The sequence below is a fragment of the Jaculus jaculus genome, chromosome 12 (assembly GCF_020740685.1).
Source record: "Jaculus jaculus isolate mJacJac1 chromosome 12, mJacJac1.mat.Y.cur, whole genome shotgun sequence".
Classification (NCBI taxonomy): Eukaryota; Metazoa; Chordata; class Mammalia; order Rodentia; family Dipodidae; genus Jaculus; species Jaculus jaculus.
Window position 1 is genome coordinate 6,273,424 of NC_059113.1, and position 17,872 is coordinate 6,291,295.

The window sequence follows — 17,872 nt, forward strand, 5'->3', positions numbered from 1 at the left end:
CGGGGTCCTTAGGCTTCACAGGCAAGCGCTTAACCGCTAAGCCATCTCTCCAGCTCTCTTTTGGTTTTTCAAGATAACATTTCACTGTAGCCCAGGCTGATTTTTAAAAAATTATTTATTTGTTTATTTGACAGAGAAAGATAGAGACAGAATGGGCACGCCACGCCTCCAGCCACTGCAAAGGAACTCCAGATGTGTGCACCCCCTTGTGCATCTGGCTAACGTGGATTCTGGGGAATCAAACTTGGGTCTTTTGGCTTTGCAGGCAAATGCCTTAACGGCTAAGCCATTTCTCCAGCCCCTTAATAGTGTTTTTTTGAGACAGGGTCTCCATATGTATAATGCAACCTTCTACTATGTAGACCAGGTTTGCTTCATGTTCATCACAACTCTCCTGCCTCAGCCTCCAAGCACTGGGATTACAGATTTACTGTCTTTGGTTTTGTTTTGTTCTTCCTTTTTCTTTTTTTCCAAGGTAAGAACTCTAGCTCTGGATGACCTCAGATTTACAGTGATCTGCTTACCTCTTTCTCCCAAATGCTGGGATTAAAGGCATGGGCCACCATGCCCAGTAGTTTTTTATTATTTATTTTGGTTTTTCGAGGTAGGGTCTCACTGTAGCCCAGGCTGACCTGGAATTCACTGTCATCTCAGGGTGGCCTTGAGCTCATGGCGATCCTCCTACCTCTGCTTCCCTAGTGCTGGGATTAAAGGCGTGCGCCTCCACGCCCGGTATCCAGCCTTCTTTTTCTTGTTTTTGGAGGTTCCTCTGGAGCCCAGACTGACCTGGACCATCCCACTTTAGCCTTTTGAGAACTGGGATCGAAGGCCTGCACCACCACCCCAGCTCTGCCGTCCATGTGGTGAGCTCAGCTGTGCCCGCTGGCTGCCCCTGCGACTGATGGACAACCTTCTTTTGTTTTTCTATTCTTTTTTTTTTTTTTTTTTTGTGAATCTATGAACTTTACTGGGTTAGGTAGGAAGGTAGCTGAGTTTGAGGCCACCCTGAGACTACATAGTGAATAGACATAGTGAATACTAGGTCAGCCTGGGCTGGAGTGAGACTCTCTCGAAAAACCAAAAAAAAAAAAAAAAATCTTTTCTTGGGTGGAGATGCTTAGCTGTTAAGGCACTTGTCTGCATAGACTAAGGACCCAAGTTTGATTCCCCAGTACCCAGGTAAATCCGATGCACAAAGTGGCACATACATCTGGAGCTCATTTGCAATGGCTATATGCCCTGGTGCGCCCATTCTCTCTCTTTCTGTGTATCTTTCTCTGCTTTCAAATGAATGAATTATTTTTTTTTAGTCAGGTGCAGTGGCACACACCTTTAATCCCAGCATTCAGGAGGCAGAGGTAAAAGGATTACCGTGAGTTCAAAGCCGCCCTCAGACTAGTGAATTCTAGGTCAGCTTGGTCTGGAGACCCTACCTTAAAATCAAAAAGAAAAATAAATTGTTTTTCTTTTCAGATTTTTTTCTCAATTTAACATCTTCTATGATTATAAAAAGTATCCCATGATAATATCCTCCCACTTTCCCCTTTGAAACTCCATTCTCCATCATATCCTCTCCCCATCTCAATCAGTCTCCATTTTATTTTGATGTCATGATCTTTTCCTCCTATTATGGTGGTCTTATGTAGGTAGTGTCAGGCACTGTGATGTCATGGATATCCAGGCCAGTTTGTGTCTGGAGGAGCACGTTGTAAAGAGTCCTACCCTTCCTATGGCTCTTACATTCTTTCTGCCACCTCTTCCGCAATAGACCTTGAGCCTTGGAAGGTGTGATAGAGATAGAAAAATAAATAAATTTTTTAATCTTTTCTCATCCATAGGAATTATTGGTCCATTAGACCTATGGGCTGCATCCTTGAAGAAAACCATTAAACGTCTGTTCTGATAAGCTAACCCGTGACAGTGACGAACTTCGAATTGTGCTCTCTGAGCTGAAGTGGTAGACTTCAGTGAGTATAAGCAAGTCAAGCCAGTGAGACTTACCACTGGCCCTTCTGCAAGCCTTGAAGGGCTAGCACCCCTCACTGGATCCTGATCTTCGGGGAGGCAGACCCTCCCAAGGGAACGTCGCCTTTTCCCACCGCCCCCCACCTTCGCTGACGTGCTGATGGAGTTCGAGACAGCCCTGGAGAGCCTCCAAGAGGAGTGCGGCTGTCCCTTGTGCCTGAATTACCTCAAAGACCCAGTTACTATTAGCTGTGGACACAACTTCTGCTATGCCTGCCTCAGCAGGTCCTGGAAAGGTCTAAAGGGTGCTTTTCCATGCCCTGTCTGCCAAGTTTGCTTTTCGCAGAGGAAGTTCAGGAGGAACCGCCAGCTCCGTAACCTGGCTGAAATAGCCAGGAGTCTGAAGATCCGAGGAAGCAAGAGGAAGAGTCCGAAGGTCTGCGAGAAGCACCAGCAGATTCTCACCCATTTCTGTATGAAGGACCAGCAGGTCTTATGCAGCCAGTGCTCCGTCTCCGTCAAACACCAGAGGCATCACATTTGCCGCATTAAGAAAGTGGCCCCTTACCACAGGAAAATTTTAGAAAGCAGCATCGAGCCCCTGAAAAATAACGTGGAACGGGTTGAACGAATAATAGTCCTGCAAAGCAGCAAGTTGCTGGAGCTGGGGAGGATGGCAGAGCAGAGGAAGGAAGCAATATACTCTGAATTCGAGCAGGTTAGACAGTTTTTACAGGATGAGTGGGAGGCTAGGCTGAGGGAAATGGAAGTTGAAGGGTTGGGCATTTTATCAAAGCTTAGTGAGAGCTTTGCCAGTCTTTCAGACCATGCTTCCACATTAAAGCACCTCCTGGGGGAATTGCGGGACAAGGGCCTGCGTTCCAACGCGGTGCTCTTGACCCGCGCTCGGAGCATCTATCACCGGCATCGAAACCTGAGGCGTCCCGAAGTCTTCTCGTTCCGCTTAAAGGAATACGGATTCAGTCTCCCTCCACTGTATTCTGGCCTGGACAGAGTTATCGAGCGATTTCAAACAGATGTGCATTTTGATTTCGACACAGCCCATGTTCAGCTTGTAGTTTCTAAGGACAGAAAAATCGTGCACTTTACTACAGACAAACAACATACCTCTGATAGCCCTCAGAGGTTTACTTTCTGCCCTTCTATCCTGGGCTTTGAGAAGTTCGTTTCTGGCCGTCATTACTGGGAGGTGGAAGTGGGGAGCAAACATGAGTGGACTGTGGGTGTGTGTGAAGACTCTTTTCCCAGGACCTGGCAGAATCACCCCTCGCCTGTTGAAGGCCTTTGGGCCATTGGACTGTACTCCAGGACTGAGCATGTCGCATTTGGCCCCATGAGAATGCAGGGAATGCCTGCAGCGTGGCCCAGTAAGATTGGCATTTTTTTGGACTATGAATTAGGTGAAGTCTCCTTTTACGATAGGAATAATAATTCTCTCATCTACAGGTTTAATGATGGTTTCAGCAATGCCATTTGTCCCTATTTTGATACTGGATTAAATTCTGTACCTCTTAAAATCTTACCCATACCAGATCATGAAGGAATATAAATTATTCTGTTTTAGGGCTAATTTAGCCAATAAAAATCTTGTAATTTTTTTTATATTTTCCTTTTTAATCTCATCATGTTTGGAATCTAAGTTTTACCAGTGGAAACCAGAATGGATTTATTGATTTATTTTTATTTATGTATATATATTTTTTTCAAGGTAGGGTCTCATTGTGGTCCAGACTGACCTGGAATTCACTATGTAGTCTCAGGGTGGCCTCTCAGTGGTCCTCCTACCTCAGCCTCCCAAGTGCTGGGATTAAAGGCTTGTGCCCCCATGACTGGCTTTCAAAATGTTTTTACGGAAGAAAGTACTGTGACCTCTGGTCACTCTCTGTTACCACCATTTCTGTTTAGGCACTACGATTTGTCCCTAAAGGGTGGGCATGCTCCCTTCTTGAACTTCATATAAATTGAATCAAAGGTCCAGGATAGTAACACTTTGAAAAGCGTTCAGCTAAGACTAGTGGCTCGCACATTTAATTTCAGCACTTGGGAGGCTAAGATAAGAGATCTTTGTGAGTTCAAAGCCAGCCTGGGCTACAGAGTGAGTTCCAGGTCACCCTGGGCTAGAAGGAGGCCCTGTTTCAAATTTAAAAAACAAAAAAAGATTTTAGATGGCTTAGTGATTAAGACATTTGCCTACAAAGCCAAGGGACATAGGTTCGATTCCCCAGGACCCACGTATGCTAGATGCACAAGGGGCACATGTATCTGCAGTTCGTTTGCAGTGGATAGAGACCCTGGTAAGCCCATTCTTTCTCTCTCTGCTTGCAAATAAATATTTAAAAAAACAAAGGTGACCCAGGCCAGGCATGGTAACACACACCTTTAATTCCAGCACTTGAAAGGCCGAGGTAGAGACTACATGATTTGCAGGATTTCAGGTCAGTTGGGCTAGAGTTAGAGATCCTACGGGAACACACACGTCTTGTCTTCAGTCCCAGCACTTGGGAGGCAGAGGTAGGGGGATCAAGATGAGGTCCAGACTACCCTGAGACCTCATAGTGGATTCCAGGTCAGCCTGAGCTATACAAAACCCTACCTTAAAAAGTCAAACCAGGCAGGGCATGGTGGCGCATGCCTTTAATCCCAGCACCCGGGAGGCAGAGATAGGAGGATCACTGTGAGTTCGAGGCCACCCTGAGACTGCATAGAGAATTCCAGGTCAGCCTGAGCTAAAGTGAGACCCTACCTCATAAAACAAACAAAAAAAAGTCAACCTGGCTGGAGAGATGGCTTAGCGGTTAAGCGCTTGCCTGTGAAGCCTAAGGACCCCGGTTCGAGGCTCGGTTCCCCAGGTCCCACGTTAGCCAGATGCACAAGGGGGCGCACGCGTCTGGAGTTCGTTTGCAGAGGCTGGAGGCCCTGGCACGCCCATTCTCTCTCCCTCTATCTGTCTTTCTCTCTGTGTCTGTCACTCTCAAATAAATAAAATAAAAAATTAAAAAAGTCAAACCAAAACAATAAATCCAAAATGAAAGCTGGGCATGGTGGCACATGCCTTTAACCCCAGCACTCCGGAGGCAGAGGTAGGCAAATGGCTGTGAGTTCAAGGCCACCCTGAGACTACATAGTGAATTCCAGCCTGGGCTAGAGTGAGACCCTACCTCGAAAAACAAAAAAAATTTAAGCCTTTAATCCTAGCACAAAGTCCATGGGCTGGAGAGGTAGCTCAGCAGTTACGGCGCTTACCTGCAAAACATAATGACTGGGTTCAAGTCCCTATTACCACACATCTGGAGGTCCTGGCATGCTCACTCTCTGTCCCTCTGCCTGCAAAAAAAAAACATACAACAAATGCCCTGGTGACACCCCCCCCCCCCGTGATCCCAGAATATGGGAGGAGGGAGTGTGGGTGGAAATGGCAGGATTAGGAGTTAGCTACATAATAAATTGAAGTGATCTGAGCTGAAGACCCTATCAAAAAAACCCCAAAAACCAGTCGGGGCTGGAGAGATGGCTTAGTGATGAGAGATGGTTAAGGTTTGCCTGCAAAGACAAAGGACCCACATGAGCCAGATGCACAAGGGGGCACACGCATCTGGAGTTCCACTGCAGTGGCTGGAGGCCCTGGCACGCCCATTCTCTACCTGCCTATTTCTGTATCAAATTTTTTCTTTTTTTAAAAGAAAACAGTGGTAGCCGGGCGTGGTGGCGCACGCCTTTAATCCCAGCACTTGGGAGGCAGAGGTAGGAGGATCACCATGAGTTCAAGGCCACCCTGAGACTACAGAGTGAATTCCAGGTCAGCCTGGACCAGAGTGAGAGCCTACCTCGAAAAATCAAAAACAAAGAAAAACAGTGGTGAGGTAGCCCCGTTGGCAGAATGCTTGTCTAACATGGCAGAAGCCCTGAGTTTGGGATGGAGAGAGTTCAGTGGTTCAAGATACTTGCTTGAAAGCCTGACAGTTTGGGTTTGACTGCCAAGTATCCATGTAAAGACAGATGCACAAAGTGGCGCATGCTTCGGGAGTTCATACGCAGGAGCAAGAGGTCCTGGTGCACCTGTTCTCTCTCTCCTTGCAAATTAAGAATTTTTTTTTTTGGCTTGTTGAGGTAGGTTTTCACTCTAGCTCAGGCTTACCTAGAATTCACTATGTAGTCTCCGGGTGGCCTCAAACTCAGGTGATCCTCCTACCTCTGCCTCCCGAGTGCTGGGATTAACGGCGTGTGCCACCACACCCGGCAAAATAAAATATTTTTAAAAGGGCTGGAGAGATGGCTTAACATTGAAGGCATTTGCCTGCAAAGCCAAAGGACCTTGGTTCAACTCTCCAGGACTCACATAAGCCAGATATACAAGGTGGCATATACATCTGGAGTTCGTTTGCAGTGGCTTAAAGGCCCTGGCATGCCCATTCTCTACCTCGGTCTCTGTCAAATAAATAAATAAAATATTTAATATATATTTATTTATTTTAAATGAAGCCCTGAGTTTGATACCTAGCACTTTCAATTAGGATATGGAGGTACATGGGTACCATTCCAGCACCCGAGACAGGAGAAGAGGATCAGAAGTTCAAGGAGCCGGGAGTGGTGGTGCGAGCCTGAAATCCCAGTACATGGGAGGCAGAAGTAGGATTGTCATGAGTTCCAGTTTGAGGCCACCCTGAGACTACACAGTGAGTTCCAGGTCAGCCTGGGCTACAGTGAAACCCTACCTCAAAAAATAAAACAAGCTGGGCGTGGTGGCGCATGCCTTTAATCCCAGCTCTCGGGAGGCAGAGGTAGGATCACCATGAGTTCAAGGCCACCCTGAGACTACATAGCGCATTCCAGGTCAGCCTGAGCTAGAGCGAGACAGTACCTCAAAAAACAAACAAAAAAAAAAAAAAAAAAAAAGAAAAAGAAAGCAAAAAAAAATCCTGATAAATGTGATTACTGCTGTGAACTATTCTACCAAGTTTTACAGAAGGAAGATGTCATAGGGACCCTCAGCTGTAGCTGGTTGCCCAGGAGCACAGAAGTTGTGGTTTGAGTCAGATGTTCCTTTGTAAGCTCGTGTGTTTTGATTGCTTGCTCCCCAGCTGGAGGCAGTTTGGGAGCTTGACCCTTGCTGGAGATGCACTGCTGGGGGTGGGCCTTTGGGTATTAAGTAAGCCAGCTTCCCGGCTCTTCTGCTTAAATTTAAGTGAACTTGCGGAGACTGCAAGCAGAAGCAACGCTTTTCTCCTTGTCAGCTGCTTTGGGTTGAGTGGTTTGTTCCAGCGAGGTGAAGGTAACCACAGAAGGAGGTGAGCGTTTATTTATGTATTGGTTTTTCGAGGCAGAGTCTCACTGTAGCCAAGGCTGACCTGGAACTCACTATGTAGTCTCAGGTGGCCTTGAACTCGTGGCAATAAGGTGAGGAATTTTTAAAATTAATTTATTTGCACTTGTGTGTAAGGGCCTCTTGTTGCTGCGAATGAACAGCAGACACTTTTTGTGTACCTTTCTTCATTTTCTTTGCTTTTTTTTTTTTTAACATTTGGCTTATGTTGTTGGCTTGGAATTTGAACCAGCAGTAAGCAGGTGCTTTTAACTTCAGAACTTTAAAACCATCTTCCCAGAGATGAGGATTTTTTTTTTTTCTTGTTTGTTTTTTTGAGGTAGGGTTTCCCTGTAGTCCAGGCTGACCTGGAATTTACTCTGTAGTGTCAGGGTGGCCTCGAACCCACGGCAATCCTTCTACCTTTGCCTCCTCGGTGCTGGGATTAAAGGCATGCGCCACCATGTCTGGCTAAGCCTGAGGATTTTTTTTTTTTAATTTAATTTATTTATTTATTTGAGAGCGACAGACACAGAGAGAAAGACAGTTAGAGGGAGAGAGAGAGAATGGGCGCGCCAGGGCTTCCAGCCTCTGCAAACGAACTCCAGACGCGTGTGCCCCCTTGTGCATCTGGCTAACGTGGGACCTGGGGAACCGAGCCTCGAACTGGGGTCCTTAGGCTTCACAGGCAAGTGCTTAACCGCTAAGCCATCTCTCCAGCCCAGCCTGAGGATTTTTAACTGGTATATGAAATAAGGGCTCTTTGGAACTGAGCATTTTTTCTTTTTTTGGTATTTATTTTGGTTTACTAGCTGGTGAGATGCCCATAGTGGCATATGGATCTGGAGCTTGTTTACAGTGGCTACAGGCCCTGGAATGCCCATTCTCTCTGACAAATAAATAAATAAAGTTGAAATAAAAAAATTTAATTGCCACTAAAATTCAGGTGCTAAAGCATGTTCAGCAAGTATTTATACACTGAGCCATTTCTCCAGCCCAGTGCACTTTTTTCAAATATAAATCCATTGACCACTGTTTAGCATATTTCCAATAAAGTAAATAATATACAGTTGGGTAACATTCTGATACTACAAAGTTATCTTCCTGGGTTCTGCTGAGCCAGTATCCCAAATGCTGAAAAGATTTAACCTACATGTAAGGAATGAGTTAGGTTAAAACAAAAGAGCACCCAGGTAAATATATTATTATTTATTTATTTTTCTCTCTCTCTCTCTGACTCTCTCTCTCTTTCTTTCTTTCTTTTTCAAGGTAGGGTCTCACTCTAGCCTAGGCTGACCTGGAATTCACTATGTAGTCTCAGGATGGCCTTGAACTCAATGATTCTCCTACCTCTGCCTCCCAAGTGTTGGAATTAAAGGTGTGCAACACCATGCCTGGGTATTTTGAGTTTTTTTTAAAATTATTTTTATTATTTATTTGAGTGAAAGAGGTAGAATAAGAGAGAATGGGCACACCAAGTCTTCCAGGCACTGAAAATGAACGCCAGATGCATGCGCCACCTTGTGCATCTGCTTTATGTGGGTTGTGAGGAATTTAACTGTGGTCCTTTGGCTTTTGCAGGCAAGCACCTTAACTGCTAAGCCATGTCTCCAGCCCCTATTTTTTTTTTTTTTTTTTTTGAGGTAGGGTCTCACTAGCTTAGGCTGACCTGGAATTTACTATGTAGTCTCAGGGTGACCTCGAACTCTTGGAGATCCTTCTACCTCTGCCTGCCCCATGCGGTGATTAAAGACATGCGCCACCTGGCTGTTTTTTTTAGGTAAGGTTTTACTGTAACCCAGGCTGACTGTGAACTCACAGCAATTTGCTTACCTCTGCCTCCTGAGTGCTGGGATTAAAAGATTGCCTATGCTACCACACCCAGCTGGCCTCAAACTCCTGATCCCCTTTCTACCTTCCAAGTGCTGTAAATCCAGGCCTGTGCCACCATATTGTTTATATGCTGCTGGGGATCAGACTCCGGGCTTGCTGCGCAGAGCCTCATTCTCCCACTGGGCTATTGCTCCCAGCTATCTTCTGGCTAACCTGCATCCCTAACCCCAACTTCTCATATAGTCCAAAGTGGTGTGGAACTCAGTATGCAATTGAGGCTGCCCTCGAACTCTGAACCGTCTTCCTTCACCTCCGAAGTGTTGGATAGGCAAGCACCTACCTCCATTCCTGTCCCTAAATTAAAGTTACATTATGTTTCTAAAGATTAGATACATGCTGCTAATCTTATCTGCATATATAACATTAAAAATACTTGGAGCTGGGCATGGTGGCGCACGCCTTTAATCCCAGCACTCGGGAGGCAGAGGTAGGAGGATTGCCATGAGTTCAAGGCCACCCTGAGATGACAGAGTTAATTCCAGGTCAGCCTAGACCAGAGTGAGACCCTACCTCGAAACCCCACCCCCCCAAAAAAAAAAAAAAACCCAAAACAAAACAAAACAAAAAAAACCTTGGGTTTTTTCCAGGTAGGGTCACATTCTAGCTCAGGCTTAAAAAGATTAATTTTTTAAAACTGATTTGCTCGACTGTGTGTGTATTCACCAGGGTCTCTTGCTGCTGCAAACAAATCCAGCTTTATGTAGGTGGTTGGGGAATTGAACCTGGGTTGGCAGATTTCTCAAGCACTACTGAGCAATCTCCCCAGTTTCCATACTTGGTTTTTAATTTTTTTTTAATTAATTTTAAAATTTTATTTATTTGAGAGAGAAGGAGAGGCAAATAGAAAATGGGAGTGTCAGGTCCTCCAGCTACTGCAAACCAACTCCAGATGCATGTGCCACCCTGTGCATCTGGATTTACATGGGTCCTGGAAAACTGAGCCTGAGTTCTTTGGCTTTTCAGGCAAGTGTGTTAACCACTATGCCATCTCTCCAGCCCCATACTTTTTTTTTTTTTTTTTTTTGAGGTAGGGTCTTGCTCTGGCCCAGGCTGACTTGAAATTCACTGTGCAATTTCAGGCTGGCCTTGAACTCATGGCAATTCTCCTACCTCTGCCTCCCTAGTGCTGGGATTAAAGGCATGCGCCACCATGCCCGGTCATACTGTTTTTGAAGGTAAGACCAACAGACTGGACTTTTAAAGGTGGGAATTGGTGCACCAGGGCCTCTAGACACTGTAATCAAACACCAGGCACATGTGCCACTAAGTGTGCACGTACAACTTTGTGCTTGCATCACCTTGTGTGTCTGGCTTATGTGGGATCCAGATAGTGGAACATGGGTACTTAGGCTTTGCAGGCAAGTGCCTTAACTGCTAAGCCATCTCTCCAGCTCCCCCTGTACATGTTTTATATATCATTCTATCTTATACTTATCTGTGAATTTGTGTGTGTGGATGTGTTTATGGATTTGTTTTGATGACAAAAGATTTATTTAATTGAATTAAATTTTTGGTTTTTTTTTTTTTTTTTTTTTGAGGTAGAGTCTCATTCTAGCCCAGGCTGACCTGGAATTCACTTTGTAGTTCCAGGGTGGCCTCAAACTCACAGCAATCCTCCTACCTCTGCCTCCCAAGTGCTGGGATTAAAGGCGTGTGCCTTCATGACCAACTGAAAAATATTTTTAAAAATATTTATTTATTAGAGAGAGGGGGTGGGGGAACCCCAAGGCCTCTAGCCACTGCAAACAGACTCCAGATGCATGTCTCACCATGTGCATCTGGATTTACATGGGTCCTGGAAAACGGAACCTGAGTCCTTTGGCTTTTCAGGCAAGTGTGTTAACCACTATGCGATCTCTCCAGCCCCATACTTTTTTTTTTTTTTTTTTTTTTTTGAGGTAGGGTCTTGCTCTGGCCCAGGCTGACTTGAAATTCACTGTGCAATTTCAGGCTGGCCTTGAACTCATGGCAATTCTCCTACCACTGCCTCCCTAGTGCTGGGTTCTTAGGCTTCACAGGCGAGCACCTTAACCACTAAGCCATCTCTCCAGCCTGCTATGTAGGTTCTTTATTGTTTTGCTGAACACTTGTTTCTCCTTTGCTGATATTAACAGAAACCCTGTTGATTGACCTGTCCGGTGTTCCAGTCTGGAATTCCCTCCTTGGTTGTCTATTTCCATGCCTTCTCCCAACAAAGGACACTAAGTGGCCAAGCTTGGGTTGGTGTGAACGTGGCCCAGCAGCACAGGGTTAGGAGTGCCTGACCATTTGCTCACACAGAGAAAGAATCACTGGCAAGCAGGGCCCAGTGTGTGGCAGCGGCGGAGCCAGCCTCCAGGAGGGCGCGCACTCCAGCCCCTCACTTCCAAGCTCCCGAGGATGGCCAATGAGCTCTCCGTGGCCGAGCTCCAAGCAGAGGCCGGATGCTCCATCTGCCTGGACTACTTGAGTGACCCCGTGACCACTGAGTGTGGCCACAACTTCTGTTACTCCTGCATCCGCCAGTGCTGGGAAGGTCTACAGGAAGTCTTTCCCTGTCCCACCTGCTTCTCCCATTGCAGTGGTCAACTCAGGATCAACACTCAGTTACGCCAGGTGGTCAGTGTTGTCCAGCAGCTGCCCGCCTCGGAGAACAACATGAAGCAGCTGTGTGAGAAGCACGGGGAGGCCCTAGACCTCTTCTGTGAGGAGGACCTGGAGCTGTTGTGTCCCCAGTGCCGGCTCTCCTCCGACCACCAGCATCATGACACGCTGCCCATCAAAGAAGCGGCCATGCGACACAGGAGGAAGCTAAAAGGCTACGCCGAACGTCTGCAGGAGCAAATCAAAGAGATTGAAATACAGTGTGAGTTGCAGGTTTTTAGATCTATGAAGATCAGGTTAAATATGAGAAATTGGAAGAAGGCGTCAAAATCAGAATTTGAAGAACTTAAGCAGTTCTTGGATAGGGAAGAAGATGTAATGCAGGCCAGGCTACATCTTGACGAGAAGGATATTAAAGAAAAACTAAAGGAAAACAGAAACCTCCTGTCTGCCCACGTGGCCACAATAAGGAATATGGTGAGTGATATCAGAGAGAAGTGTTTGCAAGCAGACATGGATTTCCTGAGAACTGCCGGATGTATTATCAATACCTACGAAAGCATACAAGCGCCGGAGGTTTTCTCATACGAGTTAAGAAAGGAGAGTTGCCGTCTCCCTCCACATTATTGTAGCCTGCAAAAATTGATCAGCACGTTTCAGGTAGACGTGACATTGGACGTTCAAAATGTGCCCCCTGACGTTGTCATCTCCGAAGATCGGAAAAGTATGAAATTAGCAGAGGGAACAAACGCATCCCCTGACCTGCCTCCTTACTATGTAACTGTCCCGGCTCGGGAGGCGTTGAGAAGTGGGAGATACTTTTGGCAGGTGGAGGTGCGCGGCTCGGGGAAGTGGCGCGTGGGTGTGTGCTACCAGTCGGTCCGCTTGGGCGGTTTCACGGCTCCGGGCGACGGCGGCAGCTGGCAGATCCAACAATCCACCAACGTGTCCGGGGTAGGGGAGGTGAGCCGGGTCGGTGTGTTTCTGGATTCTGAGCTTGGGGACGTAGCCTTTTATAATTTGAACAGTAGATCCTGTCTGTGTGTTTTTACGGACACATTTACAGAAGACCTTGTCCCTTTTTTCTCTATCGAATGTTCTTCAAAATCTCTTAGCATCAGCATTGTCAAGGGGGAATGAACTGCCTGGGTGACTGTCGTCTGTGTGGTGTTTTTAGAGGGTACTGGTAATAAAGGTTCTAATTGCACTTTGCTGTGTGAAATGGTCCTGGATTCTCGCTTTTTTCCGCAGCGTTGACAGCAGCCTGGGTGCTCCTTCTACAGCCCAAGTGGAAGGCAGGAACTCCCCTAAACCCAATGATCTCCCTAAAAGTTCCATCTCGTTTTTCCTTGCATCTATTTGGTAACCAACCACCTTGCTCTCCCCACAACCTGTCACTTTGAGTAATTTGCTTCATATCCCATTTTTTTTTCCCTCAAGGTAGGATTTCACTCTAACACAGGCTGGCCTTGAACTCACAGTCATCCTCCTCCCTAAGCTTCCTGTTTATGTCCAGTTTATTTTCTCTTTAAGGTCAGGTCTCATGTAGACCAGTTCAGGCAAGAGTGGCTGGCTTCTCCAGAAAACAGGCACGCCACTATTGCACCAGTTGATACATTTGGCCTGTCTGGCCAATCTTAAGGCTTGCAGGGTCCACTTCTGTTTAACACTGTTGAGGCCTTTTCTCTTCCAAAGGGCTGCATGTAGCATAGTTCTTTCCAAGGTGTGTGTGTGTGAGTGTGTGTGTTTGTGTGTGTGCGTCTGTGTTTTGGAGGTAGGGTTTCACTCTAGCCCAGGCTGACCTGGAATTCACCATGTAGTCTCAGGGTGGCCTCGAACTCACTTTTCAGCTTCCTGTCAGCTAATGGGGAAGGCTACTAGCTCAGCTCCAGCTGGATTTCTCCCACCCTTTCTAGAGGTCAGCCTGGGCTAGAGTGAGACCCTAGTTCAAAACAGTTTGAGATTGAGCGTGATAGAAAGAGGTGGATTGAATGGGCATGCCATGGCCTTTAGCCACTGCAAAGCAACTCCAGACGCATGCATCACCTTGTGCATCTGGCTTTACGTGGGTACTGGGGAATCTAACTCTGGTCTTTAGGCTTTGCAAGGCAAGCACCTTAACCACTGAACTATCAATCTAGCCCTACTTTGCCCTTAATAAAAACAAAAAGGAGCCGGTGTGTGGCACACACCTTTAATTCCAGCACTTGGAAGGCAAGGATCACTGTGAGTTCAAGGTCACCCTGAGACGACATGGTGAATCCCAGGTCAGCCTGGACTAGAGTGAAACCCTACTATGAAAAACCAAAAAAAATAAAATAAAAAATAAATAAATAAAAACAGAAGAATGCTGTATACAATACACATTGATTCAGTGAAGAAACCTCCAAAAACATCACGCCCATATTGATTCATTAAGAGAAAACAGGTCAATGGAACTATTGTCCCTCCCTTGTGTTGGAAATCAAATTCAATACCTCACACATGCCTGGCAAGTCCCCTCCCACCCCATGGGTGACATTATAATCCATCAGAGCTATCATGGGAGATATTGGCTCCCCGACTGTGGAGAGACAGCTGTTATGCTCGGATGGGTGACGGGGCCGGCCTTGCAGGAGTCTGGGATGGTGGTGCAGCAAGCTGCCCTGTTCTGTCCAGGCTGGCGGGGTCACCTGCCATGGGGTCTCAGCATTGCCTTCCTGGCTGCTGGGGGAGACTGGAAAGCTGTGGCCTGTCACAACTGGGATGCTCCTGTGTTCATGTTCCCAATAGCTGGGAGTGTCAATGCACACCCATGTAAGGGAAGTCACCGGGTGTGTGTTGGGGGTAATGGAGTACTGCGTCAAGAGTCAACACACAGCATGCACGAGGCTGCGGTGCAGCAGTCCTACGGTGCTTCCTGAGCTTAAGGCTGATGGTCCCAATCCCAGCAACGCACAACTTGGGCCAGGTGGGGGGGTATATACCTGTAATTATAGAACCTGGAAGGGAGAGTCAGAGCCGGGTGTGGTGGCGCACACCTTTAATCCAGAGGCAGGAGGATCGCTGAGTTTGTGGCTACCCTGACACTACATAGTCAATTCCTGGTCAGCCTGGACTAGTGAAACCCTACCTTGGGGGAAGGAAATTCAGGACTGGGTGGAGCGGCGTAGGTGAGCGACCGGTGGTGTGCCCTTTGGCGCCTGAGGCCTGGGCGGCGAAGACCGACGGGCCTCCCTCCGCCGCCGTCCTGCACCGTCGCCTTCTTGCAGGCGTCCGAGTGACGGGCCCGGTGAGCAGGAGCGGCCTCGGTCCTCGCTCCCGCCGCTCTCCCCTCCGCGCTCTCCCTCCGGCCCTCTTGGTCTCGCTTGGTCTCCCTCCCTCGTCCGCCCCGCCCGGCCGTCCTCCCCTCCCATCGTGGCCCCTCTGGCCGCCGCCGCCCCGAGCTGAATTTCCCTTGGCTGCTGCAAGCCAAGCCGGGGTTGGAGCGCCTGCAGGCGGGTCACGGCCATTCCTGGGAGGGCAGGCCGGCCTCCCTGCAGCCGCCTGCCTGGACATGACGTTTGCACGAGGTCTGAAGAGGAAATGTGATCAGGAGGAAGGTGGGGAGGGCTTTGCCAGTGTCCCTTCCTATAGTCTGCAGCGGCAGTCACTTCTGGACATGTCCTTGGTCAAGCTCCAAGTATGTCACATGCTGGTGGTGCCCAACCTCTGCCCCTCTGTCCTCATCGCCAACACAGTCCGGCAGATCCAAGAGGAGATGAGCCGGGATGGTGTGTGGAATGGGATGGTGCCCCAGAATGCAGAACCGGCACCTCTTGACCGCCTGGTGTCTACAGAGATCCTATGTCGCACTGTGAGGGGCCCGGATGGGGAGCACCCTGCTCCTGAACTGGAAGAAGGCCCCTTGCAAGGCCCAGCTTCTGAACTTCCCACAGTCAACTCAACACATGGGCCAAGGAACCCTCAGAGTAGCCAGCCTTTGGGAGATGGACAGCCCTCAGGAAAACAGAGGAAGCTTTCAGAAGTCATTGGACCAGATCTTTGAGACGCTGGAGAACAAAAATCCAAGCTCTGTAGAGGAACTTTTCTCAGATGTGGACAATTCCTACTACGACCTGGACACGGTATTGACAGGAATGATGAGTGGCACCAAGCCGGGCATCTGCAACGGGCTGGAGGGCTTTGCTGCAGCCGCCCCACCTCCCAGCTCCACCTGCAAGTCTGACCTGGCGGATCTGGACCATGTGGTTGAGATTCTCGTGGAGACCTGAGGGGGAAGGCCCCTGACAAGGACAAGGTCATGCATCCTAAACAACATCTCACGTGTACTGTACCCACACCCACACACAGCCAGGAACCCATTCCTGCTCACTTGTTGATTTTAAAAATATCTTGGGATGATTGTTATTAGCAAGGGCTATAGCTGCTAGGCCTGTCCCACTCTCTGGGAAGGGCAGAACAGAAGCCGTCACCAGGAACTGGAGCTCACTGAAGGCTTCTTGGGCCTGGACCAGGTGACATTCACAGCCCTGAGCTCATTTTCCCTGTTGCGTCAGGGTGGTGTCACATAGGGATGGCAAGCCACAGCTGAGTCCTGTCCTTTTTTAAAGTAGATAGATGACCTTTCTAAAATTAAGTTTTCTATGTTTTGACAATATTTTTACTTAAGATATATATTTTTAAACTTTTTATACTTTAGATCTTTTCAACTATTTTTTTAAAAGTATATTTTTTCTACAAACATCCTTTGCTGCTATATTAGAAACATTTACAACTTAAAAAAGTAAACCTGGTTTAAGGTTAAATTTGGAATTTTTTGTTTGTAATGATCTTTTCTACACTCCTGAGGCAACAGTGTACGTGTGTTTGGATTTTTCTTCAGTTTTGTGTGGGACCCTGCTCCGCTCCATCATGTTCCACATTCCAGGAGAGTGGGATGGATTAGAGTCAGAGGCATGCACAGCTATCTATCCTACCCTACTTCCTTCACTATGTCTGCTATGCAGCCTTGTTCTCCTGGACTTCATTGTGCCTGATGGCTTTATTTATGCCTATTTATATGTAAATGCCACCGAAGGTCAAAAATCTGCCTGTTGGTCTTCAGACTGGGGTCTCAGGTGGTACCTTCTATTTGATTCCTAGAATGGCCCTGTACTGGTTGTCAAGAGGGGAGGCCAAATGTGCAGACAACATCCAACACTATGTGTTTCATGCCAGGGAAGCTGCTGGGTAGCAAGCATGTGTGCTTGGAAAGCAAGTATCCCATGCACCCTTAGGCTGAATAATGCCTGTGCTTGCACCATTGAATTGGTGCTAGAACATTTTAAAGATACACTTGAGTTTAAAATGAAAAGGTCTGAACTGTATTCATTGTATGGCCCCTTGATCCTGGTGTGGCTGCACCAGCTGCTTGTACTTCCAGAGGGTCCTTTTGCCTGCTCAGACGTTGGACTCTCCCATGTCCATGTTGCCTGCTTTTCTTGACTTCCCTATTTCTGAACCTCAAAGGTTTGTTTCTTGCATATGGCCATTTAAAAAAAAAAATACCAACAATGTAACAATGTAAACCTCACTTTATTCAAAAAGAATTATCCCACAAGCAAGAAAAAAAAAAAAAATTCAGGACTGGAGAAATAGCTTAGCAGTTAAGGCACTTGCCTGCAAAGCCATAAGGACCCAGGTTCAATTCTCCGAGACCCATGTAAAGCCAAAGAGATGCATGCATCTGGAGTTTGTTTGCAATGGCTAGAGGCCCTAGTGTGCCTATTCTCTTACATGCACATATCTGTCTCTTTCTTTCTCTCAAATAAAAATTTAATAAGATTCAAAGTTGGAGGATTTCTGTGAGTTCAAAGCCACCCTCACACTACATAGTAAATTCCAGGTCAGCCTGGGCTAGAATGAGACCTTTTAAAAAAAAAAAAAGCTGGGCATTGTGGTGCATACCTTTAATCCCAGCACTTGGGAGGCAGAGGCAGGAGGATCGCCTTGAGTTCGAGGCCACCCTGAGACTACATAGTGAATTCCAGGTCAGCCTGGACTAGCGCAAGACCCTACCTCGAAAAAACAAAAAAACCAAAAAGTTAAAGTCAGGGGCTGAAGAAATGACTCAGCAGTTAAGAACCCTTG

General features: G+C 47.2%; 1 protein-coding gene and 1 pseudogene across 1 annotated transcript; both read left to right on the top strand.

The window, feature by feature from the left end:
• The first annotated feature begins 2,125 nt into the window (after positions 1-2,125).
• Positions 2,126-3,535, top strand: LOC123453686 (tripartite motif-containing protein 60-like). Its single transcript, XM_045131298.1, has one exon. The coding sequence runs from the start codon at positions 2,126-2,128 to the stop codon at positions 3,533-3,535; it is 1,410 nt and encodes a 469-aa protein (XP_044987233.1).
• An 11,730-nt stretch (positions 3,536-15,265) lies between these two features.
• LOC123453709 lies at positions 15,266-16,239 on the top strand (annotated as a pseudogene).
• The last annotated feature ends 1,633 nt before the right edge of the window (positions 16,240-17,872 follow it).

Coding starts and splice junctions, on each gene's coding strand:
- LOC123453686 (XM_045131298.1), top strand. CDS start 2,126: ATGGAGTTCGAGACAGCCCTGGAGAGCCTCCAAGAGGAGTGCGGCTGT.